Source organism: Oncorhynchus kisutch, unplaced genomic scaffold (assembly GCF_002021735.2).
Source record: "Oncorhynchus kisutch isolate 150728-3 unplaced genomic scaffold, Okis_V2 Okis01b-Okis20b_hom, whole genome shotgun sequence".
NCBI classification, from domain to species: domain Eukaryota; kingdom Metazoa; phylum Chordata; class Actinopteri; order Salmoniformes; family Salmonidae; genus Oncorhynchus; species Oncorhynchus kisutch.
In genome coordinates, this window is record NW_022261978.1 from 1634367 (window position 1) to 1661858 (window position 27492).

The following is a 27492-nucleotide window of genomic DNA, read 5'->3' on the forward strand; positions in this document are numbered from 1 at the left end:
CAAAGTGTATTTGTCACGTGCGATGAACAAAACAGGTGTAGACCTCACAGTGAAATGCTGACTTACAGGCTCTAACCAATAGTGCAAAAAAGGTGTTGTGAACAATAGGTAGGTGAAGAAATAAAACAAAAGTAAAAAAGGCAGGGTATATACAGTAGCGAGGCCAGGATATAAAAGTTAGGATAGTTTACCATAGGCCAGGATATAAGGTAGGATATATAATAAGTTAGGATAGTTTACCATAGGTCAGGATGTAAGGTAGGATATATAATAAGTTAGGATAGTTTACCATAGGCCAGGATATAAGGTAGGATATATAATAAGTTAGGATAGTTTACCATAGGCCAGGATATAAGGTAGGATATATAATAAGTTAGGATAGTTTACCATAGGCCAGGATATAAGGTAGGATATATAATAAGTTAGGATAGTTTACCATATGTAATGGTTTTCTTCATCTGAAGGAGAGGTGGACCAAAGCGCAGCGTGGTGGTTATTCATATTCTTTTAATTGATAAAGAAACTACACATGAGATAACTAACAAAAACAACAAATGTGAGAAAACCTAAAACAGTCCCATCTGGTGCAAAACACAAAGACAGGAACAATCACCCACAAACACACAGTGAAACCCAGGCTACCTAAGTATGATTCTCAATCAGAGACAACTAATGACACCTGCCTCTGATTGAGAACCATACTAGGCCGAAACATAGAAATACCCAAATGATAGAAAAACAAACATAGACTGCCCACCCAACTCACGCCCTGACCATACTAAATAAATACAAAACAAAGGAAATAAAGGTCAGAATGTGACACCATAGGCCAGGATATAAGGTAGGATCGTTTACCATAGGCCAGGATATAAGGTAGGATATATAATAAGTTAGGATAGTTTACCATAGGCCAGGATATAAGGTAGGATATATAATAAGTTAGGATAGTTTACCATAGGCCCGGATATAAGGTAGGATCGTTTACCATAGGCCAGGATATAAGGTAGGATATATATGATAAGTTAGGATAGTTTACCATAGGTCAGGATGTAAGGTAGGATATATAATAAGTTAGGATAGTTTACCATAGCCCAGGATATAAGGTAGGATATATATAATAAGATAGGATAGTTTACCATAGGCCAGGATATAAGGTAGGATATATAATAAGTTAGGATAGTTTACCATAGGCCAGGGTATAAGGTAGGATATATAATAAGTTAGGATAGTTTACCATAGGCCAGGGTATAAGGTAGGATATATATAATAAGGTAGGATAGTTTACCATAGGCCAGGATATAAGGTAGGATATATATAATAAGGTAGGAAAGTTTACCATAGGCCAGGATATAAGGTAGGATATATATAATAAGGTAGGATAGTTTACAATATGCCACGTAGGATACGTTGGTCCCTGAGCTGTACCAGCAGACCTCTACCCCATGATGGATTGGTTCATTGTTGTGTTCCGTGCCAGCTGCAGTGAAGGCTAACATGGCCACCGGTTATTTAGATTTCTAGGCCATGAGGGTCACTTTCTCTTGGGAACCAGCAAGGCTTCCTCCTCCTCCACTCCCAGGCCAATGTGTAGCAGAGGAGCAGCTCTGTCCAGACCAGAGTAGAGCGACAGAGATGATTTCTTTCTCTGCCAGCGAGCCGCCCCTGGGACCTGGGGTAGTCTGGGGTCTGGATGAGGGACAGAGAGGGAGAGAGAGAGAGGTACATGAGGGAACGTCCTAAGAGCATTTCCTCCACTAGGTGGCAGTACACCTTTACATGCTGGATGCCCCCCACCCTCCCATGGCCAAGGTCAGTGGGTCAGTGGACACGCTCTGATCGCCCCCCCCCCCCCCCCCCCCTCTCTCCCATGGCCAAGGTCAGTGGGTCAGTGGACACGCTCTGATCGCCACCCCCCCCCCTCTCTCCCATGGCCAAGGTCAGTGGGTCAGTGGACACGCTCTGATCGCCCCCCCCCCCTCTCTCCATTGGCCAAGGTCAGTGGGTCAGTGGACACGCTCTGATCGCCCCCCCCCCTCTCTCCCATGGCCAAGGTCAGTGGGTCAGTGGACACGCTCTGATCGCCCCCCCCCCTCTCTCCCATGGCCAAGGTCAGTGGGTCAGTGGACACGCTCTGATCGCCCCCCCCCCCTCTCTCCATTGGCCAAGGTCAGTGGGTCAGTGGACACGCTCTGATCGCCCCCCCCCCTCTCTCCCATGGCCAAGGTCAGTGGGTCAGTGGACACGCTCTGATCGCCCCCCCCCCTCTCTCCCATGGCCAAGGTCAGTGGGTCAGTGGACACGCTCTGATCGCCCCCCCCCCTCTCTCCCATGGCCAAGGTCAGTGGGTCAGTGGACACGCTCTGATCGCCCCCCCTCTCTCTCCCATGGCCAAGGTCAGTGGGTCAGTGGACACGCTCTGATCGCCCCCCCCTCTCCCATGGCCAAGGTCAGTGGGTCAGTGGACACGCTCTGATCGCCCCCCCCCCCCCCCCCCCTCTCTCCCATGGCCAAGGTCAGTGGGTCAGTGGACACGCTCTGATCGCCCCCCCCCCCCCCCCCCCTCTCTCCCATGGCCAAGGTCAGTGGGTCAGTGGACACGCTCCGATCGCCCCCCCCCCCTCTCTCCCATGGCCAAGGTCAGTGGGTCAGTGGACACGCTCTGATCGCCCCCCCCCCTCTCTCCCATGGCCAAGGTCAGTGGACATGCTCTGATCGCCCCCCCCCCCCTCTCTCCCATGGCCAAGGTCAGTGGGTCAGTGGACACGCTCTGATCGCCCCCCCCCCTCTCTCCCATGGCCAAGGTCAGTGGGTCAGTGGACACGCTCTGATCGCCCCCCCCCCTCTCTCCCATGGCCAAGGTCAGTGGGTCAGTGGACACGCTCTGATCGCCCCCCCCCCCTCTCTCCCATGGCCAAGGTCAGTGGGTCAGTGGACACGCTCTGATCGCCCCCCCCCCCCCCCCCCCTCTCTCCCATGGCCAAGGTCAGTGGGTCAGTGGACACGCTCTGATCGCCCCCCCCCCCCCCCCCCCCTCTCTCCCATGGCCAAGGTCAGTGGGTCAGTGGACACGCTCTGATCGCCCACCCCCTCTCTCTCATACACACATATATATAGATACACATGTACACACACAGTGTACACACATATACACAAAAACATTCTCAAGAAATCCTTCCTTGACCGAAACCAAAAACACGAGCCCTGAGCGTGAGTGAGTGAGTCTGTTATTTACAGCGTTGGCGGTTGATGTACGAGAAGTCTGGTCTCTTCCGAAAACAAGTCATCATTTTGATTTGGGACGCCACAGGGGGAGAGGAACAGCCTGTCTCTCTCCTGCTGAAATGTTTACCCCTACAGAGGTCATGCAGTCAGCATTTAAAATAAGATACACACACATACACAGAGATACACATAGTATATGCACACACACACTATGAACACACACACACACTCCCAAACACATCAGCTAAGCCTGAATGGCTTAGTTATATGGACAGCAAAGACACAATAGTCTTCATCGCCATGGATACAAAGCTGTGAACTTGCATCAACCTTTCCTCTTGTTACTGGCATTTTGTGTTAAGCTCAAAACCAAATGATCAGTAAATGAAATAAACACGAAAGGATGTTTTAAGAGAAACACACAAAGTGTTTGTAACCACGGTTGATCAGACTTCTTGCTCAACACCTCACCACCTGTTGTTTTCCGTGCTCAGTTAGTCCAAACACCACCCAACAAAAACATGTTGTCCTCACCTCAGGGCCACTGAGAACATGAGAGAGGCAGGGTACAGACTAAGACAGGGAACTATATGAAGGCCCGAGAGGGATATTAAGACAGGGAACTAACTATATGAAGGCCAGAGAGGTATATTAAGACAGGGAACTATATGAAGGCCAGAGAGATATAGTAAGACAGGGAACTATATGAAGGCTAGAGAGATATATTAAGACAGGGAACTATATGAAGGCCAGAGAGATATATTAAGACAGGGAACTATATGAAGGCCAGAGAGATATATTAAGACAGGGAACTATATGAAGGCCAGAGAGATATATTAAGACAGGGAACTATATGAAGGCCAGAGAGATATATTAAGACAGGGAACTATATGAAGGCCAGAGAGATATATTAAGACAGGGAACTATATGAAGGCCAGAGAGATATATTAAGACAGGGAACTATATGAAGGCCAGAGAGATATATTAAGACAGGGAACTATATGAAGGCCAGAGAGGTATATTAAGACAGGGAACTATATGAAGGCCAGAGAGGTATAGCAAGACAGGGAACTATATGAAGGCCAGAGAGATATATTAAGACAGGGAACTATATGAAGGCCAGAGAGATATATTAAGACAGGGAACTATATGAAGGCCAGAGAGGTATAGTAAGACAGGGAACTATATGAAGGCTAGAGAGATATATTAAGACAGGGAACTATATGAAAGCCAGAGAGGTATATTAAGACAGGGAACTAACTATATGAAGGCTAGAGAGGTATAGCAAGACAGGGAATTAGGGTTAGTGGTTAGGTTTAGGAGGTAGGGTTAGAGCAGGGAATTAGGGTATGTGGTTAGGTTTAGAAGGTAGGGTTAGGGCAGGGAATTAGGGTTAGTGGTTAGGTTTAGGAGGTAGGGTTAGGGCAGGGAATTAGAGTTAGTGGTTAGGTTTAGGAGGTAGGGTTAGGGCAGGGAATTAGGGTATGTGGTTAGGTTTAGGAGGTAGGGTTAGGGCAGGGAATTAGGGTTAGTGGTTAGGTTTATGAGGTAGGGTTAGGGCAGGGAATTAGGTTTAGGATTAGTGGTAAAGGAAAATAGGATTTTGAATGGTAATCAATTGTTGGTCCCAAAAAGTACCCAACAAGTATAGTAAAACATAGCTGCGTGTGTTCAGTCAAAAACAAAATGGTGGCCACATCCTGGCATTCTTGCAGTGATTCAGATGGAGCTTTTATACCCTCCCTCCCTCTCCCCTCCCTCTCCCTCTCCCTCTGTCTCCCCTCCCTCTCCCTCTGTCTCCACTCCCTCTCCCTCTGCCCCCCCCCCCCCCTCTCTCTCTCTACCACACCTGCTGTCTCGACCTCTGGATGCTCGGTTATGAAAAGCCAACTGACATTTACTCCTGAGGTGCTGACCTGTTGCAGCCTCTACAAGCGATATGATTATTATTGACCCTGCTGGTCATCTGTGAACGCTTGAACATTTTGAAGAACAATCTGGCCTTAATGACCACGTACTGTTATAATCTCCACACGACACACCCAGAAGAAGACTGGCCACCCCTCAGATCCTGGTTCCTCTCTAGGTTTCTTCCTAGGTTTTGGTCTTTCTAGGGAGTTTTTCCTAGCCACCGTACTTCTACACCTGCATTGCTTGCTGTTTGGGGTTTTAGGCTGCGTTTCTGTAAAGCACTTTGTGACATCAGCTGATGTAAGAAGGGCTTTATAAATACATTTGATTGATTGATTGATTTATATCTAGTTAGGCTGAACACCAAACTAAACTCTCTAACAATAACGCCATTCTTTCAGATGGGCAGGAATGTCAAAGGGATTCAATGAGTGGCTCCACCTATCAGATTACCCTTCCACAAAATACACACACACCTCAGCATGTCATGATCATGTACAGACCTGTCTCACCACACTCTCTACACACTCTCCAGACCTGTCTCACCAGACACTCTCTACACACTCTCCAGACCTGTCTCACCAGACACTCTCTACACACTCTCCAGACCTGTCTCACCAGACACTCTCTACACACTCACCAGACCTGTCTCACCAGACACTCTCTACACACTCTCCAGACCTGTCTCACCAGACACTCTCTACACACTCTCCAGACCTGTCTCACCAGACACTCTCTACACACTCTCCAGACCTGTCTCACCAGACTCTCTACACACTCTCCAGACCTGTCTCACCAGACACTCTCTACACACTCTCCAGACCTGTCTCACCAGACACTCTCTACACACTCTCCAGACCTGTCTCACCAGACTCTCTACACACTCTCCAGACCTGTCTCACCAGACTCTCTACACACTCTCCAGACCTGTCTCACCAGACACTCTCTACACTCTCCAGACCTGTCTCACCAGATACTCTCTAGACCTGCCTCACCAAACACTCTCTAGACCTGCCTCACCAAACACTCTCTAGACCTGCCTCACTAGACACTCTCTAGACCTGCCTCACCAGACACTCTCTAGACCTTCCTCACTAGACACTCTCTAGACCTTCCTCACTAGACAATCTCTAGACCTTCCTCACTAGACACTCTCCAGACCTTCCTCACTAGACACTCTCTAGACCTGTCTCACCAAACACTCTCTAGACCTGCCTCACTAGACACTCTCTAGACCTGCCTCACCAAACACTCTCTAGACCTGCCTCACCAGACACTCTCTAGACCTGCCTCACCAAACACTCTCTAGACCTTCCTCACTAGACACTCTCTAGACCTGCCTCACTAGACACTCTCTAGACCTGCCTCACTAGACCTGACTCACCAGACACTCTCTAGACCTGCCTCACTAGACCTGACTCACCAGACACTCTCTAGACCTGCATCACTAGACCTGCCTCAGCAGACACTCTGTAGACCTGCCTCACTAGACCTGCCTCAGCAGACACTCTGTAGACCTGCCTCACTAGACCTGCCTCACCAGACACTCTCTAGACCTGCCTCACTAGACACTCTCTAGACCTTCCTCACTAGACACTCTCTAGACCTTCCTCACTAGACACTCTCTAGACCTGCCTCACTAGACCTGCCTCACTAGAAACTATCCAGATCTGACTCACTAGACGTACATGCATGTGGTCTCCCATGTCACCCAGTACACTCCACTGGCTTCCAGTTGAAGATCACATCCACTACAAGACAATGGTGCTTACCTACAAAACAGCAAGAGGAACTGCCCCTCCCTACCTTCAGGCTGTGCTTAAGCCCTACATCCCAACCAGAGCACTCTGTTCTGCCACTTCTAGTCTCTTGGCCCTCCCACCACTACCGGATATCAGCTCCCGCTCAGCCCAGTCAAAGCTCTTTCTGTCCTGGCACCCTAATGGCAGAACCAGCTTCCCCCTGATGCTAGGAGAGCAGAGTCCCTGCCCATCTTCCCAAAAACGTCTGAAACTCTACCTCTTCAAAGAGGATCTTAAATAAGACATCTCAGTCTTACCCCCACCCACAAAAAATTAAAAATAAAGATTAACTTAACTTCTGTTTTCCTACTAACACTGATAACTTCTTTAATGAGGAAAAGTCCTGACTATGAGTGTAATATGTGGTTGTTTCACCTAGCTTCACCATGGCACCCCTTTAAATTAGTGGATTCGGCTATTTCAGCCACACCCGTTGCTGACAGGTGTAGAAAATCGAGCGCACAGCCATGCAATCTCCATAGCCAAACATTGGCAGTAGAATGGCCTTACTGAAGAGCTCAGGAATTTTCAACGTGGCCCCATCGTAGGATGCCATCTTTCCAACAAGTCACTTTGTTGGACGAGCAGGTGTCCACATACAGATATTGGACGAGCAGGTGTCCACATACAGATATTGGATGAGCAGGTGTCCACATACAGATATTGGACAGGCAGGTGTCCACAAACAGATGTTGGACAGGCAGGTGTCCACATACAGATGTTGGACGAGCAGGTGTCCACATACAGATGTTGGATGAGCAGGTGTCCACAAACAGATGTTGGACAGGCAGGTGTCCACAAACAGATGTTGGACAGGCAGGTGTCCACATACAGATGTTGGACAGGCAGGTGTCCACATACAGATGTTGGACAGGCAGGTGTCCACATACAGATGTTGGACAGGCAGGTGTCCACATACAGATGTTGGACAGGCAGGTGTCCACATACAGATGTTGGACGAGCAGGTGTCCACATACAGATGTTGGATGAGCAGGTGTCCACATACAGATATTGGATGAGCAGGTGTCCACATACATTTGGTCATGTAGTATATCTTAATATTAATGCTTGAAATAAGAGCTTCTGCTAAATGACTCAAATGTAAAAATGTGTGTGTGTTTTTGCGTGTGCGTGTGTGTGTACGTGTGTGTGCACGAGTGTGCGTGTGTGTGTGTGTGTGTGCGTGCGTGTGTGTGTACGTGTGTGTGCACGAGTGTGTGTGTGTGTGTGTGTGTGTGTGTGTGTGTGTGTGTGTGTGTGTGTGTGTGTGTGTGTGTGTGTGTGTGTGTGTCCGTGCGTGCGTGCGTGTGTGTGTGTGTGTGTGTGTGTGCGTGCATGTGGCCCTGGCCCAGCCACATAACACACAGATCTGTCAGCTTGTGATGACCTGTCTCATGGGGTTGACACACACACATAACATTGCAGTACACACGCACACACTTAACAATGTAGTACACACACACACACCCTTAACAACGCAGTACACACACACACTTAATATAGTACACACACACACACTTAACAATGCAGTACACACACAAACACACACTTAAAAATGCAGTACACACACACATAAACATACACTTAACAATGCAGTACACACACACAAACACACACTTAACAATGCAATACACACACACACTTAACAATGCAGTTCACACACAAACACACACTTAACAATGCAGTACACACACACACACGTAACAATGCAGTACACACACACACACACTTAACAATGCGGTACACACACACACTTTACAATGTAGTACACACACACACTTAACAATGCAGTACACACACACTTAACAATGCAGTACACACACACACTTAACAATGCAGTACACACACACAATTAACAATGTAGTACACACACACCTAACAATGCAGTACACACACACACACCTAACAATGCAGTACACACTTAACAATGCAGTACACACACACACACTTAACAATGCAGTACACACACACACTTAACAATGCAGTACACACACACACACACCTAACAATGCAGTACACACACACACTTAAATGCAGTAAACAAACACACACGCACACTTAACAATGCAGCACACACACACACACACAGAGACACTTAACAACGCAGCACACACACACACACACACACACACTTAACAATACAGTAGACACACACACACTTAACAATGCAGTACACACACACACACACACACACACACTTAACAATTCAGTACATACAAACACACACACACACACTAAAATAAATGCATGGCATCTCGCATCCTCAACTTACAGACTAATCTCTGCATAGATGGGAAAAACACACACCTTGCCATTTGAGTGTGAGCCAACATCATTACAGTTGCCTGAGGACTAATTACCATGGTATTACAGTGTCATTAGGACAACGTCTGGGCTGGGTTACAAGATCAGGTTCTATCATAAGGAAACAGAATGCCTCTCCCTCCAGATACCTGATACACACACACACTGATAGGCAGGTACACACACAGACTTCATCAGACATGGCCCTAGAGTGACGGTGCTGATGGAGACAGAGAGAATAAAAGGTAGATCAACAGATAGGTCATGTTAATCTTCCCCCTCTATTTCATTATAATAATGACAGGTCCTATTTCATTATATAAATGTGCAGTTTTGTCACACAACACAATGCCACAGATGTCTCAAGTTTTGATGGAGCGTGCAATTAGCAGACCTACCGCAGGAATGTCCACCAGGGCTGTTGGCAGATCATTTCATGTTCATTTCTCTTTTGTGTGGAAAACCTCCTTCTGATTGGCTGGGCCTGGCTCCCCAGTGGATGGGCCTGGCTCCCCAGTGGATGGGCCTGGCTCCCCAGTGGATGGGCCTGGCTCCCTTGTGGATGGGCCTGGCTCCCCAGTGGCTGGGCCTGGCTCCCCAGTGGATGGGCCTGGCTCCCCAGTGGCTGGGCCTGGCTCCCCAGTGGATGGGCCTGGCTCCCCAGTGGATGGGCCTGGCTCCCCAGTGGATGGGCCTGGCTCCCTTGTGGATGGGCCTGGCTCCCCAGTGGCTGGGCCTGGCTCCCCAGTGGATGGGCCTGGCTCCCCAGTGGATGGGCCTGGCTCCCAAGTGGGTGGACCTATGCCCTCCCAGGCCCACTCATGTCTGCACCCCTGCCCAGTAATGTGAAATCCATAGATTAGGGCCTATTGAATTCATTTTAATTGACACATTTCCTTATATGAACTGTAACTCAGTAACATTGTTGAAATTGTTGTGTTTCTATTTTTGTTCAGTATAGATAATGATAGAGCCTATTTCATTATAATAAACATGGTTGGTTGCTTGAAGGACTCAAAGGGTACTGAGCACTGTTGAGCACAGAGGGAATTACATAGACATAAGCTTTTAATTGAGATTTGTTCACAAATGATCCTCAACTTATTTTCCTCAGTTATAGAGATAAATGACTAGGTTTCATCATGAGACTAAGCTAAAAACACCAACACATCATGTGGCCAGATTATCCACACTGTTATGATGTTAAAGCTGAGAGGCAGAAGCCTGTTAGTAGGACTATAACCCCAGATAAAACTGATCCGTAAGAGTATATGCCATGACCCATTTAAGAGCTGAGAGAGAAACCTGTTAGTAGGACTATAAACCCAGATAAAACTGATCCGTAAGAGTATATGCTATGACCCATTTAAGAGCTGAGAGAGAAACCTGTTAGTAGGACTATAACCCCAGATAAAACTGATCCGTAAGAGTATATGCCATGACCCATTTAAGAGCTGAGAGAGAAACCTGTTAGTAGGACTATAAACCCAGATAAAACTGATCCGTAAGAGTATATGCTATGACCCATTTAAGAGTTGAGAGAGAAACCTGTTAGTAGGACTATAAACCCAGATAAAACTGATCCGTAAGAGTATATGCTATGACCCATTTAAGAGCTGAGAAGCAGAAACCTGTTAGTAGGACTATAAACCCAGATAAAACTGATCCGTAAGAGTATATGCTATGACCCATTTAAGAGCTGAGAAGCAGAAACCTGTTAGTAGGACTATAAACCCAGATAAAACTGATCCGTAAGAGTATATGCCATGACCCCATTTAAGAGCTGAGAGAGAAACCTGTTAGTAGGACTATAAACCCAGATAAAACTGATCCGTAAGAGTATATGCTATGACCCATTTAAGAGCTGAGAGAGAAACCTGGCCTGTGGAAAACACAGCCCAGCTGTCATGTCGCAACTCTCAGGCTTCCCTCGTAAGGATGACAAACTCCCATGAGCAGCGGTGGGGCCCTTGACCCGGCTTGTCCAGGGCTTCCCCGGGGCTGAACTCCTGTCCTGCCCGGGGTCGCAGCGGAGGGTGATCTATTGGTCGTGTCCGTCCGGCTCTGCTCTCCCCTGGCCCGGCCCTCCCCGCCTAGCTGGAACAACGGTGCTGTGTTTTGTTAGCTACCGGAAACAGGCCCTTCCTCTCGGTAAACACAGGGACTCGTTCATGGACTGCATGGCAGCGGCACGCGATGTTCATTGTCAGAACAGCAGTTAATCTTCGAGGGGGGTAAATGGACGGTCAAGGGGGATGAGCGTGCATGTAGCCCCAGGGACGCGCAGTTATCTGGAACCGACTGATGAGTCCTTGAGTGCGTAAAGCGGCCATTGATAGTGGATAATAGACCTACAATCCAAGTAGTGCACGATAATTATTCTATATTTTTACAATTATTAAACAAGATTTTTCTTTATACACGCAGAGTGTAAAAAACATTAGGAAAACCTGCTCTTTCCATGACATAGACTGACCTGGTGAATCCAGGTTAAATCCACTTCATATTAATGTAGATGAAGGGGAGACAGGTTAAAGAAGGGTTGTGTATGTGTGCCATTCAGAGGGTGAATGGGCAAGACAAAAGATTGAAGTCCCTTTGAACTGGTTATGGTAGTAGGTGCCAGGCGCACCGGTTTGAGTGCTGCTGGGTTTTTCACGCTCAACAGTGTACCGAGAATGATCCACCACCCAAACCACATCCAGCCAACTTGACACAACTGTGGGAAGCATTAGATTCAATATGGGCCAGCATCCCTGAGGAACGCTTTCGACACCTTGTGGAGTCCATGCCCTGATGAATTGAGGCTGCTCTGAGGGTGTGCAAATCAATATTAGGAAGTTGTTCCTAATGTTTTGTACACTCAGTGTATTTTAAATGTTGGATAATAATTGTAAAAATGTGCAATGATTATTGTGCACTAATGCCAGCTGGTAGGCCGAGGATGGAATTGAGTTTTATTAAGCAAGCCCATAGCCGAGTTGATTACAAACCATAATCTGTATTTTTAAACCACGCGCACGGCCAAGAGAGAATACAACAGGTTGTAGTCTTTAATGTCAAATATGTTGTCCAAATATTCAATTTAGAGTACAACGTCGAGGATGTTGATTTTAATCAGGTTGCTCTCCCAAGACGCAGGCGCATCTGATCCACGTCAAAACCTTTGTGTCAATAAAACATGTTTAATCATAACATGTCATTTATGCTGTTATGACAAATCTTACAAATATTGTTTTGCAAATTCAAAAAGAACGAAGACATGGGTCATACATAGGCTAACACACAAGATGTATTGCGTAAAACAGATATGATGCCGCATTCAAAACAACTAGGAACTGGAAATTCGGAAATCTTCGACTTCCGAATTCAGTGCATTCATGACAACTGGGAACTTGGGGGAAAAAACTAGCTCCGACTGGACAAATTCTTTTGAAAGGTCATCCAACTGAGAATTCTGAGGGGCAAACTCGGACATCTTTCTAGATCTCCGACTTTCCGACCTGTAGATCTAGGACGTCATGATTTGACCTCGTTTTTTTCCCACGTTCCCAGTTGTATTGAAAGCACCATGAGCTGCTTCCCACTGGGCACCGATGTCAATTCAACATCTATTCCACGTTGGTTCAACGTAATTAAATTGAAACGACGTAAAAAAATAAAAAAAAACGTTGATTCAACCAGAGCATGCCCAGTGGGTTCATCCTAGATCAACATGCAGAATAGCAATTTAATGTTATTAAAACATATAATTATAATTAAGTTGAGTGTTTTTTTCTTCAGAGAGGCCAAGGAAAACCCACAGGCCTTACAGTCCAAAAGCTGATGCCTGCCTCCAAGCCATAAAGCATGGGACAACAATCTGTAGTAGAAATGTGGGGAAACATTGACTGTAAACACTCTCACATTCAAAGTTAATTTATCATGTGGCAGAAGATAGAGGTCGTGTGAGTAGAACTTTTACGACCCCCTAAACAACTGAACATATGGGGATGGGAAGTTATTACACACTAAACCGTGCCCCTCTCCCTGTCTCCCGTCTCCTTATGGAATGCAACGGGAGGAGAGAAATGGAGGATCCTAAAATGGACTTGTCTTGCTAAAGATGTCAGATAAAAACATTGATAATTTGAATAGATCGATTCACTGCGTGTCATCTCCCCCCGCCCCGTCCTCTCCTGACACCCACAGATGGCCTAGCCGCCCGAGTCAGCAGGCTCCTGCGACTCACTCTCCTCCTCGTGTCCGAGGTGAGGCGCTCAGACCAGGGGGGGATCCAGAGGCTACACGCCTAGGACATAATTAATGGTAAGATCCGCTGCAGGTTGTAAAACAGACAGCCTTGGCCACCACTGAGCGGCAGCCAGGAGGAACTGTTTACCAGATAGAGAGCTGATAACTGCGAGGCTCTCGTGCGCTAATGGTAGGAGGGGGAATGCGGCTGTCTCGAGCTGTGATGGAGCGATCGTCCCCTTTAGGCACTAATGCGGTGGAGTTTATATACAGACCGTCCTTCACTCACTCACACACTCTCTCTCTCTCTCACACACACACACACACACACACACACACACACACACACACACACACACACACACACACACACACACACACACACACACACACACAGCGAGAGAGAGAGACATACACACCACTTTTTTAAAGATGGATGAAGAATACACAGATATGATAGCAGCGCGAGACATATTACAGAGTAATCTGTAATATATTTCATCATAAAGGCTTTCCCCGGGCACTTGGAAGCCCTAGGAAAATTAAGCCGCTATGATAAGATTAAACCGACAGCACTGACGTTAAAAACATTTTAAATGTACCATTCATTACTCATTTTAGGCCAAACGTCACAGCTGGGTAGCATAATCAACAGGTAGACCTGAGCCTATAGGCAGTCATAATTCCCGAACTACTAAATAGTTGGCAAACGACAACGAGTGGTGGGACATTCCTACTTAAATCAGAAGCAGCACAGATTTATCAGAGTGCTAAAACGTAACGGCATGTTTTTACTTCTAATGATAACAACGGAAGTGGGGCGCATTCATTGTTAATGATTTTAAACTCGGTGGTGATTGAATTTCTGCTTACATTGAAGAGAACCCGTTGTCTATATAAACCCGTGATCCCCACGGGATTTGGTTTATTTCTTCATTCTCCATCGAGTCATCTGAACCCCTAGAAGTATTTTTTTAAATAGAGTATTTAAAAACATAGAGGATGGAGAGGACGCATTTGTCAAAATAACATGTTTTCTGCGTTGTGTATAAATAAAGCTAATGTTTTTACGGATCATTATTTGCATCCTATAAATGTTTCATTCCCGTTCCATTTCCCACATAAATCAGGCACCCCTCTGCCGGTAAAAGTCGGTCGTTTGTCACCGGGCTCTGGCGTGCTCCGTGACAGAATAGGAGAAACAGAAGTACCATTAGGTAAACTATTCAACGCCACAATTTATACAACACCCAACGCGCGGGTATAAACAGAGAGGGGTTGCGTCACCCTACAGTATTTAGGGTTCTGTCATGCAGGACCCAGTCACAGAGCTTTATGGCTCAGTCCGGATTTTAAATTAACATCGTTTTGCAACCCGTGCACTGCATTTTTTATGATATGGCCAAAACCGTCTGTTTTCAGTGCACATATAGCCAACTAAGAAAGTTAGGAATTTTAGATGACACGTGGAAAACATTATGAGGACAGCAGAAAGTTTCGTTGAAAAAATAGTTTTAGTATAATTAGGACTATTATTATTATGAGCCTACCAATATATGCCTGTGGCTTTTAGGTCTACAATGATATGAGAAAGTAAACAGATTACATTTCTTCCTCAATCATAGTCTTAATATAAACAGGCTATATGTGTTCGCACCTGTCCGGAAAAGGCTCACCTTATCCGAGAAGGGAAGCTATTTACGTGGCTAGTTTAGGCTGCTTGTTGACAATCATTACTTTGGAGCGCCTGTCGGGTGTATGTCTGGCCGGTGGGCTCAGGGCAGGGAGGGCCAGGCGGAGACTTCACGGATCAGTGAGATAGTGTCTCCCATTGTGGCTAATGGACTATTAGTCCTATTAGTGACGCGACCGCCGCTCCACTGTCCAAACAACCCCGGGAGGCTGGAGCACCGCACCACACAGTGACGCGCCACCACACACTTTTACGCGCATCTTTATTGGGCAGCAGAAGTGGACAGTGCAAATTTGAGACCAAGTCTAAAGATAATTTATAATACAGAAAAATTATTGATACTTGTTTTCTGGCCTTATTTTAATTTTCATAGTTTGCCATATACAATTGATTAAATATGAGTTTTTTTCTCCTCAGTCTACACACAATACCCCATATTGAGGAAGCAAAAACTTTTTTTTGATATTTTTGCAAATGTATAAAAATAAAAAACAACTGAAATACCTTATTTACATAAGTATTCAGACCCTTTGCTATGAGACCTGAAATTGAGCTCAGGTGCATCCTGTTTCCATTGAACATCCTTAAGTTGTTTCTACAACTTGATTGGAGTCCACCTGTGGTAAATGCAATTGATTGGACATGATTTTGAAAGGCACAAACCTGTCTATATAAGGTCCCACAGTTGATAGTGCATGTCAGAGAAAAAAAGCATCTGAGGAAAGGTACCAAAACATATCTGCATTTCTTGAAGGTCCCCAAGAACACAGTGGCCTCCATCATTGTTAAATGGAAGAAGTTTGAAGGCACCAGGACTCTTCCTAGAGCTGGCCACCTGGCAAAACTGAGCAATTTGGAAAAGGGCCTTGGTCAGGGAGGTGACCAAGAACCAGATGGTCACTCTGACAGAGCTCTAGAGTTTCCAGAAGGAAGCCATTCCTCAGTAAAAGGCACAACATACCGCTTAGAGTTTGCCAAGAGACACCTAAAGGACTCTCAGACCATGAGAAACAAGATTCTCTAGTCTGATGAAAACAAGATGTTTTGGAAGACTAGTCAGGATCGAGGGAAAGATGAACGGAGCAAAGTACAGAGAGATCCTTGATGAAAAACTGCTCCAGATGGTTCACCTTCCAACAGGACAATGACCCTAATTACACAGCCAAGACAATGCAAGAATGGCTTCAGGACAAGTCTCTGAATGTCCTTGAGTGGCCCAGCCATAGCACGGACTTGAACACGGACTTGAACCCGATCAAACATCTCTGGAGAGACCTGAAAATCGATGTGCAGGACGAACCCCATCAATCCTGGCAGAACTTGAGATGATCTGCAGAGTAGAATGGGAGAACCTCCCCAAATACAGGTGTGCCAAGCTTGTAGCGTCATACCCAAGAAGACTCAAGACTGTAATCGCTGCCAAAGGTGCTTCAATAAAGTACTGAGTAAAGTGTCTGAAAACATACGTGAATGTGATATTTTTATTTTTTTATTTTTAATAACTTTGCAAAAAATTCTAAAAACCTGTTTTTGCTTTGTCATTATGGGGTATTGCATGTAGATTGGTAATCAATTTTAGAATAAGGCTGTAACAAAATGTGTAAAAAGTCAAGGGGTCTGAATACTTTCCGAATGTATTGTAGCTTATAAAAATATGCCTGCTTGTCTATAATGCAGTATCTTATGTATGCTTAACGAAAATTAAAATGTGTTACAAATGAGTGTACACAGCAGGCTGAACAAAAATGAACGCAACACCAACCCTTGGGTTTGGTCCCATGATTCATGATCTTAAATAAAAGATCCCAGAAATGTTCCATACACACAAATAACTTATTTCTCTCAAATGTTTGGCACTATGTCCAACCAGGCCTCACAACCACCGAACACGTCTATGGCCTCCTGTGATCGGTTTGTTGATGTCAATGTTGTGAACAGAGTGCCCCGTGGTGATGGTGGGGTTATGGTATGGGCAGGTATAAGCTATGGTCAAGGAACACAATTGCATGTTATCGATGGCATTTTGAAAGCATAGAGGTACCGTGATGAGAGCCTGAGGCCCATTGTCGTGCCATTCATCAGGTTTCAGCATGAGGTGGTGGCTATGTCACAAGGATCTGTACACAATTCCTGAAAGCTGAAAATGTCCCAGTTCTTCAATGGCCTGCATACTCACCAGACATGTCACCCATTAAGCGCGTTTGGGATGCGCTGGGTGGACGTATATATACATATATATAGCGTAAATCTATTATTGGCCTTGATATTGCCGTTGTTGATTCATTATGCCTATATATATATATATATATACGTCCACCCAGCGCATATATATATATATATATATAGCCTAGAAAAATCTTTTAATTCTCTATACTTGGATAGAAATAAACCCTTGGGTTTTTAAATAAACCTTTGATATTGCCGTTGTTGATTCATTATGCCTATTCTATAATAACCCAGGGATAAATATTTGAACGTTATTTTTGGATGCAATAATCACTTTTTTAACTCTATTTTTATGTTAGTGCGTCAAAGTGAGTAAAAGTCAGAAGAATAACCCATTGTTAAACGGAAATGAATAGGAAATCAATATATTATTTCACTGGATACTTCCTACAGCAATTTCCAAATAAAATAACCATATTTTCGTTGATTTTAGAAACAAAATGCCATTCATGAAAATAGAAAGACCTAATAATGAAATTACAGTAGGCCTTATACCAATGTATGATCCATTATCAAAGCCGTTTATTTATTTAATGTACCTTTGGTTATGACACCATACATAGCGTACATTTTCATAAACAAATCTTAAATTAAAACGTGTCACTGTGGAAGGAAACTATTTTATGCTCCTTTATCCGAATAAAGAAATAAAGTTAAACCGCCGTGTATTGAAGAACTGTCAATACAAACTGCAGACCAGTCTGTTCAGCCGCTCCTGACTGAGTGACGTAGGGAAAGCCACCTGCAGAAACGATGCAAATGTCCATTAATCAAATCAGCTGACTGGTTATCTGACCACTGTTGTTGTAGTCGCAGCATGCGTCAAGAAAACATAACCGTTATCTACATACAGTAAGAACCTACAACAACACAGATAGGCCGACATGTTTTGTGATTTTACCGTGATGTAAACTATTGCGGTGTAGTAGGCCTATCAAGTTCATCAGAACACTAATAACAGAGAGTGAGACCACAGCAGCAGACCAACGTTTTGGCGTAAAGGAAGGACACATTTTTGGAAGCTACAAGACTCTTCGATTGTAAAGTACTTTTTTTACGCATGGAAACGTTCCTTATTCATAGACCCTATAGTCATGGTCTGGTCTCCCATCGTGTTTGTTATTGGAGGCATCTTACCTTATGAAAATAACCTAATTGTCCATAGTCATTGTTCAAAACAAACAATCGAACCCGGTCATCCACACGTGCACTCTTCTCAGTAACTTTAAGTACAAAGATTGTGTTTACTTTGAGCCCGGGCCTCCCTTTAACTCTCTCAAACCGGCCGTTGTAAAGGGCGCGAGGCTCGAGGCCCGGGGAAGAAGACGCTGTCCCAATCTAAACATCGCGAGCGGATGAGATTATCTCTCGTCTCGCTCCCTTCCCTTTTCTCTCCACTATAGGCTGCCCAATGGTTCCAACCGCAACCAAGCATTCGGCCCTGGCGCCTATACTTGGCCACAATTGACAGACGACAAGAGGTGTAGCATTTCCTTTTGTTGACCCCCCCCCCACCCCCTTACCCTCTACCCTTTAGCCCCGACTCCTTTCCCAAAAGCCAGGAAAACGCGTAACACTGAAATGTCAGTGAAATCCCATCCCCTCCCGATGTAACACAGAAAACAAATGAAATATATCGAAGAAACATTGTTTGAAACAGCAGAGACCAAAGGCCGGCGACGGGCTATTGTTCTTCCATTTTGATTTATCGTAATACTTTAACACTTAGAACAAGGCGGCAACATACTTTAATACCTGCAATTAAACATATCAAAGAGTTCGGATATATATTAGGCCTTGGTTTATGTGATACATATCGCCATAAAAGCAGCCTCAGCATCCAGAGAGAGAGACTTGGCGAGGTTCGGTGTCCCCTTGTGCTCATGTTTGGATCACGGCCCGGCGCGGAGGAAAGAGACGTCATGTGGCGTAATAAGGTGAGAAAATCCGAGGGTTCTGTGTTTTGTCCAACAGCGTTTGATTCTCAACGCTTTTCCGGTTCTCGTCGTTTCTGTTCGGAAGCTAAGGCTGCAGTCTATAACGGGGTAATTAAATGTTGGGGACTGACTAACCGGTCTGTCATCCTATGCGCCTAAAATAACAGCAGGAAAATGAAGAATAAAGGATAAAAAGGCACAGACATTTCTGAGCAAATTAATGCAAATAAATATAATCAACGTTAACATATGAGTTTGCCAAAAATAACAACAACGATTACTGTTATGAATATGTGATAAAAGAATAATAGCTCATGAGTTTGACAGCACAAATTAGTTTTTGCAAACGTTGATTGTGAATGATTATGATTCACAATCAAGCTGTTTTTGAATTTGTTCTGTCGTATCCAAATAGCCTTCACCTACTAATAACTTGAATTAATAAATCACAATTGTATAAATAGCATGATCATGAGTAGAACACAGTACAACTCTCTCTACAATTACTTTTTTAGGCTTGGTTTTATATTCTCTCGAAATTATTTTTTATTTTTCGTGAAGGCCTATTTTCATTGAATGTACCAAACAAACACAATTCAAAAAGGTTGATCACATTTCGTTAGAACAAGCAAGAGAAGCAATAGACAAGCAATAGAACAAGCGTATGCCACTATGACCATTTAAACAAGGAAAGAAGCGTTGCGTTTAAAAAATAGCCATATGAATTTGCACGAGGCTACCAAAATATTCCAACTATAAAAATGTACTTCCGTGCAATTACACTTTCACGCAGTATGATTCATACAGGAGAAACATTTGGCCTAAATGTAAACAACGTTTTAAAAGGCTACAATAAATGTATGTTTTTCGAGATGCTTACTTTTTTTTATAAGAAGTTAATGGACAGATGTTTCAGTCGTTCGTGTAGCTATCGAAAATATTTCATCCACTTAACCATCCATCAACAACGCATAGCCTAACTTTTCCCGCATGAATCTCAGGAGCATCAAATCAAATCAAATTTATTTATATAGCCCTTCTTGAATCAGCTGATATCTCAAAATGCTGCACAGAAACCCAGCCTAAAACCCCAAACAGCAAGCAATGCAGGTGTAGGAGCACGGTGGCTAGGAAAAACTCCCTAGAAAGGCCAAAACCTAGGAAGAAACCTAGAGAGGAACCAGGTTATGAGGGGCTGCCAGTCCTCTTCTGGCTGTGCCGGGTGGAGATTATAACAGAACATGGCCAAGCATGGGGGAAAAACTATTTTCCAATGCTTCTCCTTGACCTCAGAACGCATCGCGTTACCCAACAGTCGCTTGGCGTCGTTGGATTTAATGCTTATTTAAACTACATGAACGGACATGGTGACTCGAGCCCCGTTGTCCCGTGGCCAGTCTAAACACAGTCCACCGGTGGCCTTGTTAGGCACTATTTTACGAGCGTCCCGACTTCCACGAGGACATGACCGGTGGCGTTGATATACCACGAATCAGAATGCGCGCCGGCGTGTCTGCGAGCCGTGTAACCAGACTTCATCATCAGATATATATCTGACAATATCCGCCCTCCTCCTCCTCCTCTTCCTCTAGGTCTCTTTCTAGACAGTGAATCATTGTGATGAGTAGGCCTATACGCCTCTGCAGTGTCTTGCTATGGTTTATGGTTGGGCCTAGCCGGCATCTGTATTAAGTCAGATTTCAGGTCAGATTTCAGATTGCATTTGATTCGACTTTATGGCACAGATATGGTGCACCACGCACATTTGAACGAAGGAACACGCACACACACACACACACACACACACACACACACACACACACACACACACACACACACACACACACACACACACACACACACACACACACACACACACACACACACACACACACACACACACACACACACACACACACAAGCAGCAAATGGGTGGACTAATCTATCTGTCAGAGCTAGCTAATACTATGGCACCTCTCTGCGTTGTGTCTGGTGAGGGAAAACCCTGCCTCGCTGCCATGCATGAAAAAAACGTTACTCAGGCTACAAGAGTGCCTGTGTGAGTGAGGGACCGGTCTAGAACCGAGGGCACAAAGTGACAGCCGTGTGTGTGTGTGTGTGTGTGTGTGTGTGTGTGTGTGTGTGTGTGTGTGTGTGTGTGTGTGTGTGTGTGTGTGTGTGTGTGTGTGTGTGTGTGTGTGTGTGTGTGTGTGTGTGTGTGTGTGTGTGTGTGTGTGTGTGTGTGTGTGTGTGTGTGAAACGGAAAGGGAGTTGATAGGGAGCAGATTGTATTGGCTAAAAACGTCAATCAGTTTTGCTGGAGGAATGTTAATTGCCGCGGATACCCTGCTTATCGTCCCCACGGAGTTATTAATATACCCGGATAAGAAGGCACAGAGACACCCGCCATGGGATACTGCTGCAGCTAGCTACTCTTCGCATAGTCTTTTTGTTTACTTATAATGTGTACGATGTGCATGGCATCTTTGGGCTAACGGGCTGCTGGAGCACGGCTAGCTTAAAGGCTAGTCTAGGGCTAGGCTACTCATATTATATCGGTTATTGCCAATGACCTACTGTTCAAATTTGGGAAATTACAATAGTGTTATGTTTGTTATCCTTGATCAAAAACGTAGATCTGTTGTTCCACAGCACTAATTCATGTGGGGACCGGTGCTGCGTTTTTGCATGCAGTCTGTGGAAGGTAGAAACGTGTACCTGCTGTGACACATCTGCTCTGACATTACATACAGATGTAGTTTTTTGAATGCAGTAGAGTTACACCCTTTCCTTCTTGATTCATGTCACCATTGGTGTATTGTGAAGCATATACACTGAGTGCACAAAACATTAAGGACACCTTCCTAATATTGAGTTGCGCCCCCTTTTGCCCTCAGAACAGCCTCTGTTCGTCAGGACATGGACTCTACAAGGTGTCGAAAACGTTCAACCGGGATGCTGGCCCATGTTGACTCCAATGCTTCCCACAGTTGCGTCAAGTCGTCTGGATCTCCTTTGGGTGGTGGACCATTCTTTATACACACGGGAAACGTTTGAGCTTGAAACACCCAGAAGAGTTGCAGTTATTGAAACACTCACACCGGTGCACCTACTACCCTACCCCGTCCAAAGGTACTTCAATATTTTGTATTGCCCACTGAATGGCACACACACACACACACTCCATGTTTCAATTGTCTCAAACATTAAAAATCCTCCTTTATTAACGGGTCTTCTCCCCTTTCATCTGTCTGGTACCGTGTGGCTCAGTTGGTAGAGCATGGCGTTTACCACGCCAAGGTAGTGTGTTCGATTCCCACGGGGAACAGTAGGAGAAGATAAACAAAAATGTATCCTCTCAACAGTGTAAGTCACGCTGGATGTGAGTGCCAGTTAAATGACCAATACATAAACATTGAAGTGGATTTAACAGTGGCTATCAATAAGGGATCATGGCCATGCTGCTGCTCCAGTTTCAACTTCCACCTGACTGTGCTGCTGCTCCAGTTTCAACTGTTCTGCCTTATTATTATTCGACCATGCTGGTCATTTATGAACATTTGAACATCTTGGCCATGTTCTGTTATATTCTCCACCCCGCACAGCCAGAAGAGGACTGGCCACCCCACATAGCCTGGTTTCTTCCTAGGTATTGGCCTTTCTAGGGAGTTTTTCCTAGCCACCGTGCTTCTACACCTGCATTGCTTGCTGTTTGGGGTTTTAGGCTGGGTTTCTGTACAGCACTTTGAGATATCAGCTGATGTACGAAGGGCTATATAAATTAATTTGATTTGATTTGATCATAGCTTTCAACTGGTCAGTCTGGAGAGCTTCTACTCCTATTGTTTTGTACACTCAGCGTAGAGCCACATTTCATTTCAACAAACAGTACAAGATACATAGACCTATACAACCGTACAGGCCTACTCTGTGGGCCGGTACCCCGCAAAAAGATTAAGCCCTAGACTAAAACGCATGTTCAATGGAGATTCTCTATAGAAAGTGTTCGAGTCCAATATCTCTGTGTCCGGGAAACCGGCATGTCTCTATGGAATATGTTGGCGTAGCAGAGGCCGGACACTTGACCTTCACGCAGTGACAGGCATATAGCTCGGCGTTTTCTCTTCCTGCTTTTGCTCGATAGCCTGTACAGATTTCTCACTCGCGTCCCCAAGACATATGGCACATCCACAACCTGTCATTGACGCACTCCGACACAATATGTAGATGAAGTTGACAAGCTCACAAACAGGGAAATTACTTTATGTTCCGTATTTCATTGTCACAGCGCATGATCAGCTGGGTTTAATTTCCTCGTTTTCGCCATGCGTAAAAGTCATATTTGAATTCCAGTTGATGGCCTATTTTGAAATATATGTATATTTTTTTGTCACTGTGTATGCTATTTCATGTGCTCCTGGAAAGAGGGAGCATGCATACGCGTTTGGTGAGAGTTTTCTGTCTCTCCGTCGTTCTCAAATGAAATTCCGGACCAAGTTATCTTAACAAATCATTCAAAACACAAGAATAAGAATAACACTGATAAATGCGTAAATTAATGGGCAACCTATATGCCTATAGCGTAGAAAATGTAGGGAGGGTATTATATATAGTGAGGGGGTGTACAATGGAGGCGGGTCACCCTCTTCAATACCTCCGCTCTTCTCCCCTCCCAACGCGTCCAAATACTTAGCTCGCTCGCGCACTGGCTCCTCTCACCACCTTCCCTTTCTTTCTGTTTCGTACATCCCGCCCCAGACCCAGACCCAGTGACATCACGGGAAGAGACAAGGGGCTTCGCCCAGCCCTGCTCCCATCTCCAGTTACAAAAACACACAGGAACTCAATTGTCAAAAGATCGCACCGCACGGCTGGTTTGTCTATAACCTATGGAGAACCAGGCCACACTTATAGGACTAAACCTTTAACCAAACCTTTGTTTCTATTCATCAGGGGATGAGTTGGGATATCCAGCCGTTTAGCGCGTGCATCTCCGATTACAGAGCCTCTAAATCAAGTATTATTTAAAACGGGCGATATAGTATCATATGTTACTCAGCGGGTTCCATTTCCTTGATGCGCGCGAGCAGGACCTCGATGGCATGATGCTCCCGAGCCCGCTCACTTCCACGCCGTTCTCAGTCAAGGATATTCTGAAACTCGAACAGCTAGAGCAGCAGCAGCAGAGGCAGCGATCTCAACAGCACCAATCTCGACATCTGGACCCGCTACAGATCCAACACCTGTCCCACATCCAACAACACTTTGTACACCCGGACTCGACCCAGCAACAGCAGACCCAGTCCCAGCACTTCCAGGCGCCACCGTCCTGTATGCTTGCTTCAGCGGTCGAGAGCCCTCCGTTCTCGGACGGGGAAGACAACATGGCTTACCTGAGTTCTCTGGCGGCCCAGGACGGGCATGGAGAGGCCAGTCTGTCCCCGGAGATGTTCGTCCATCCCGGGATGGGTCACCTGATCGACCCGAAGCTGGAGGTAGACCTGGAGGATCAGGAAAACAGTGAGTTGAATAATGAGATGATTATTTTGATATTTTTATTCTGCTGAAATGATGTATGAACAAAGGGACACAAACCGTCGCCTTGAATAAAATACCTAATATAGCCTCTCAATATACACACTCATGATCGTTTGCATCGACAGTATATATACAACCAGAACATGTAAGGATAAAGCAATACATTATTGCGGAAGGTGACAATGTGTCTAATAAAGTGTCTTGGTTTTAGGCTAAATGTTAGGCGCAGGAGTTTCGTGAGTATGTTATGATTTCAAAAGACACAAACGAGGCCTGTTATAATTCGACAAAACTACATTTTAATCCCAAATGGGGCCTGGAGATTGTTAAGTAATTCAATAATATCGTCTTTAAATATCTGACTTTTTGAACCTTTTACAAATAAAACATTAATTTAGGTAGGCAGGAGAATAAATATCTGAACGGGTATAAATATGTTTTCATTATGCTATTGTCTTTATTCTAAGAGCTGCATAGACTGAGAAAATAGTTGAAATCATGACACACAAATGTTATTGGACTATAACTACTTTATAACCAACAGAATAGCATGAATGTTATAACCAATAGAATAGCTTGAATGTAAATATGTCTTTAAAATAAACGGCACAGAGTAGGCCTAGCCTGCAACCAAGTGAAAGTAAACATTGTGGAAAAATGGTTGTCTTTGGTTTTGATTTATGGTCATAACTTTAGACAGTATTTCTCACAATATTGCGCTTTTGTTTCTTTTACTTCATTTATCTAAACTCATTTATCGTGAAGTATACACGTTTTGAATAGTTTGGACGTTTTACTGTCACGGTTTTCACAAGGTAGGACTATACTGACTGACAAAATAATTATACATTAATGTCAGTAAAACGAAATGAGTTAGCTATACACATTCAAATAAGTTACATTATGAAATATATTTCCCAAAATATTTTGTATTTTTATAGGCTACTTTAATAAAACTATATTCCTATTTTCAGAGTAGCCTACAAAATATTTATGCTCATATCTTGACACCACAGAGAGCTGTTGCGTGGTGTCCAAGCCGCTGGAGGGTGAGGACAGCGGCCAGGGGGACTCGGATCGGCCGGCCAAGCAGAGAACCAGACGGAAACCCCGGGTCCTCTTCTCCCAAGCCCAGGTGTTCGAGTTAGAGCGACGCTTCAAGCAGCAGCGGTACCTGTCCGCTCCTGAACGAGAACACCTGGCGAGCACTCTCAAACTCACCTCCACGCAGGTCAAAATCTGGTTCCAGAACCGACGGTACAAGTGTAAGCGGCAGCGGCAGGACAAGTCCCTGGAGCTGGCAGGACACCACCACCCTCCCCCGCCAAGACGAGTCGCGGTGCCGGTCCTGGTCCGGGATGGGAAGCCCTGTCTGGGCGGGACTCAGAACTACAATGCTCCGTACGGGTCGAACCCCTATAGTTACAACGGATACCCGGCCTACACGTACAACAACCCGGCATACAACAGCAATTACAGCTGTACTTACACCAGTATCCCTACTCTCCCCCCAACCACCACGGCTAACCCCTTCATGGCCATGAACTTGGGGAACATTGGGGGGCTTAGCGCCTCTCCACAGCCCCAAACGCACCAAGGGACAGCGGTCACGACATGTCAGGGCTCACTGCAAGGGATCCGGGCCTGGTAGCCCCTCTCCGGTTACACCTTGGATAAAACCAGAGCATTGTTTTACACCCACACCGGTGACATTAATCGAATCCTCTCATGCCGTTTTTTAAAGGGTTCTTCCCCTTTTTAAAATAAAGGGAGTTATTTCTCTGCAGTATTTCGGAAACAGTGTTGTTTTTATGTAGTTATTTGCCTTCGTGTCTGCCTGGTGGGGTGGCTGTCGTTGGATTAAGACTGAAAAGGTGCAAATTCAACATGTTTACTCCACTCTCGGTGACGGTCATCAGAAAGAAGCTGTGCGTAACGGTTGAAATGGATTTATGACCAACAATGGTCGCATTTTATTTGAATGACAAAACTATCCAGTTAACGTTGGATATATAGGATAGGCCTAGTCACGAGACTAGACGTTTGATAATTGTGATATACGGACTAAGGGTGGTCTAGTTACTTGTAAGCATGTGTTTAAAAGGATGTCTGGATTATTCAACACTGATGGCCCATAAGTGAAGTTCCCAATCTACTGTTCTCAAGGATTTGCTTGATATTTCTAATGTTTCTTTAGCCACGATGACATGAGAAGTGAGAGAGAGTGTTTGATTGTTTTCAAGCTTATGTAATTCATTGACATTTATTTGATTAATTCCATTTTCTCATTTAAAAAAGTCCTGGAATGGCAGAAATTGAAATGGAATCCAACCTTGGGCTCTGAACACAACTAACACAATTTTATAAAATCTCATAACTTGCTTTCGAAAACGAATAAATTCCATATTTTGCTACTTTGCGCAAACTTTCCACGGTCCATTATATTCTTTGTGCGGCTCTTGAGAGTTTTCTATGGTGGGATCCTAATTCTCCCACTGTGCGTGTGCGTGAGTGTGTGTGTGAGAGAGAGAGCGAGCGAGAGAGATGGATAGGCTAACTTCCCGTTATCTACAAGTTGTTCTAATTTGTCAAGATGTCTGATATGATTGAAATATCACCTGCTTTT

The 27492-nt window shown here is 44.9% G+C and overlaps 1 protein-coding gene and 1 long non-coding RNA gene across 2 annotated transcripts; one reads left to right on the plus strand and one right to left on the minus strand.

Moving 5' to 3' along the window:
* Positions 1-821: 821 nt before the first annotated feature.
* On the minus strand, positions 822-18890 carry LOC116358916 (uncharacterized). The gene is made up of 3 exons (XR_004206529.1): positions 18529-18890; positions 9638-10072; positions 822-1686 (listed from the first exon to the last, which is right to left on the minus strand). It is a non-coding gene; the product is annotated as an uncharacterized LOC116358916 (long non-coding RNA).
* Positions 18891-19013: 123 nt separating this feature from the next.
* LOC116358915 (homeobox protein Nkx-2.3) lies at positions 19014-27285 on the plus strand. The gene is made up of 3 exons (XM_031811307.1): positions 19014-19328; positions 22226-24848; positions 25883-27285. Exons 2-3 carry the CDS (start codon positions 24377-24379, stop codon positions 26515-26517), a joined length of 1107 nt encoding a protein of 368 aa, XP_031667167.1. The 5' UTR covers positions 19014-19328; positions 22226-24376; the 3' UTR covers positions 26518-27285.
* The last annotated feature ends 207 nt before the right edge of the window (positions 27286-27492 follow it).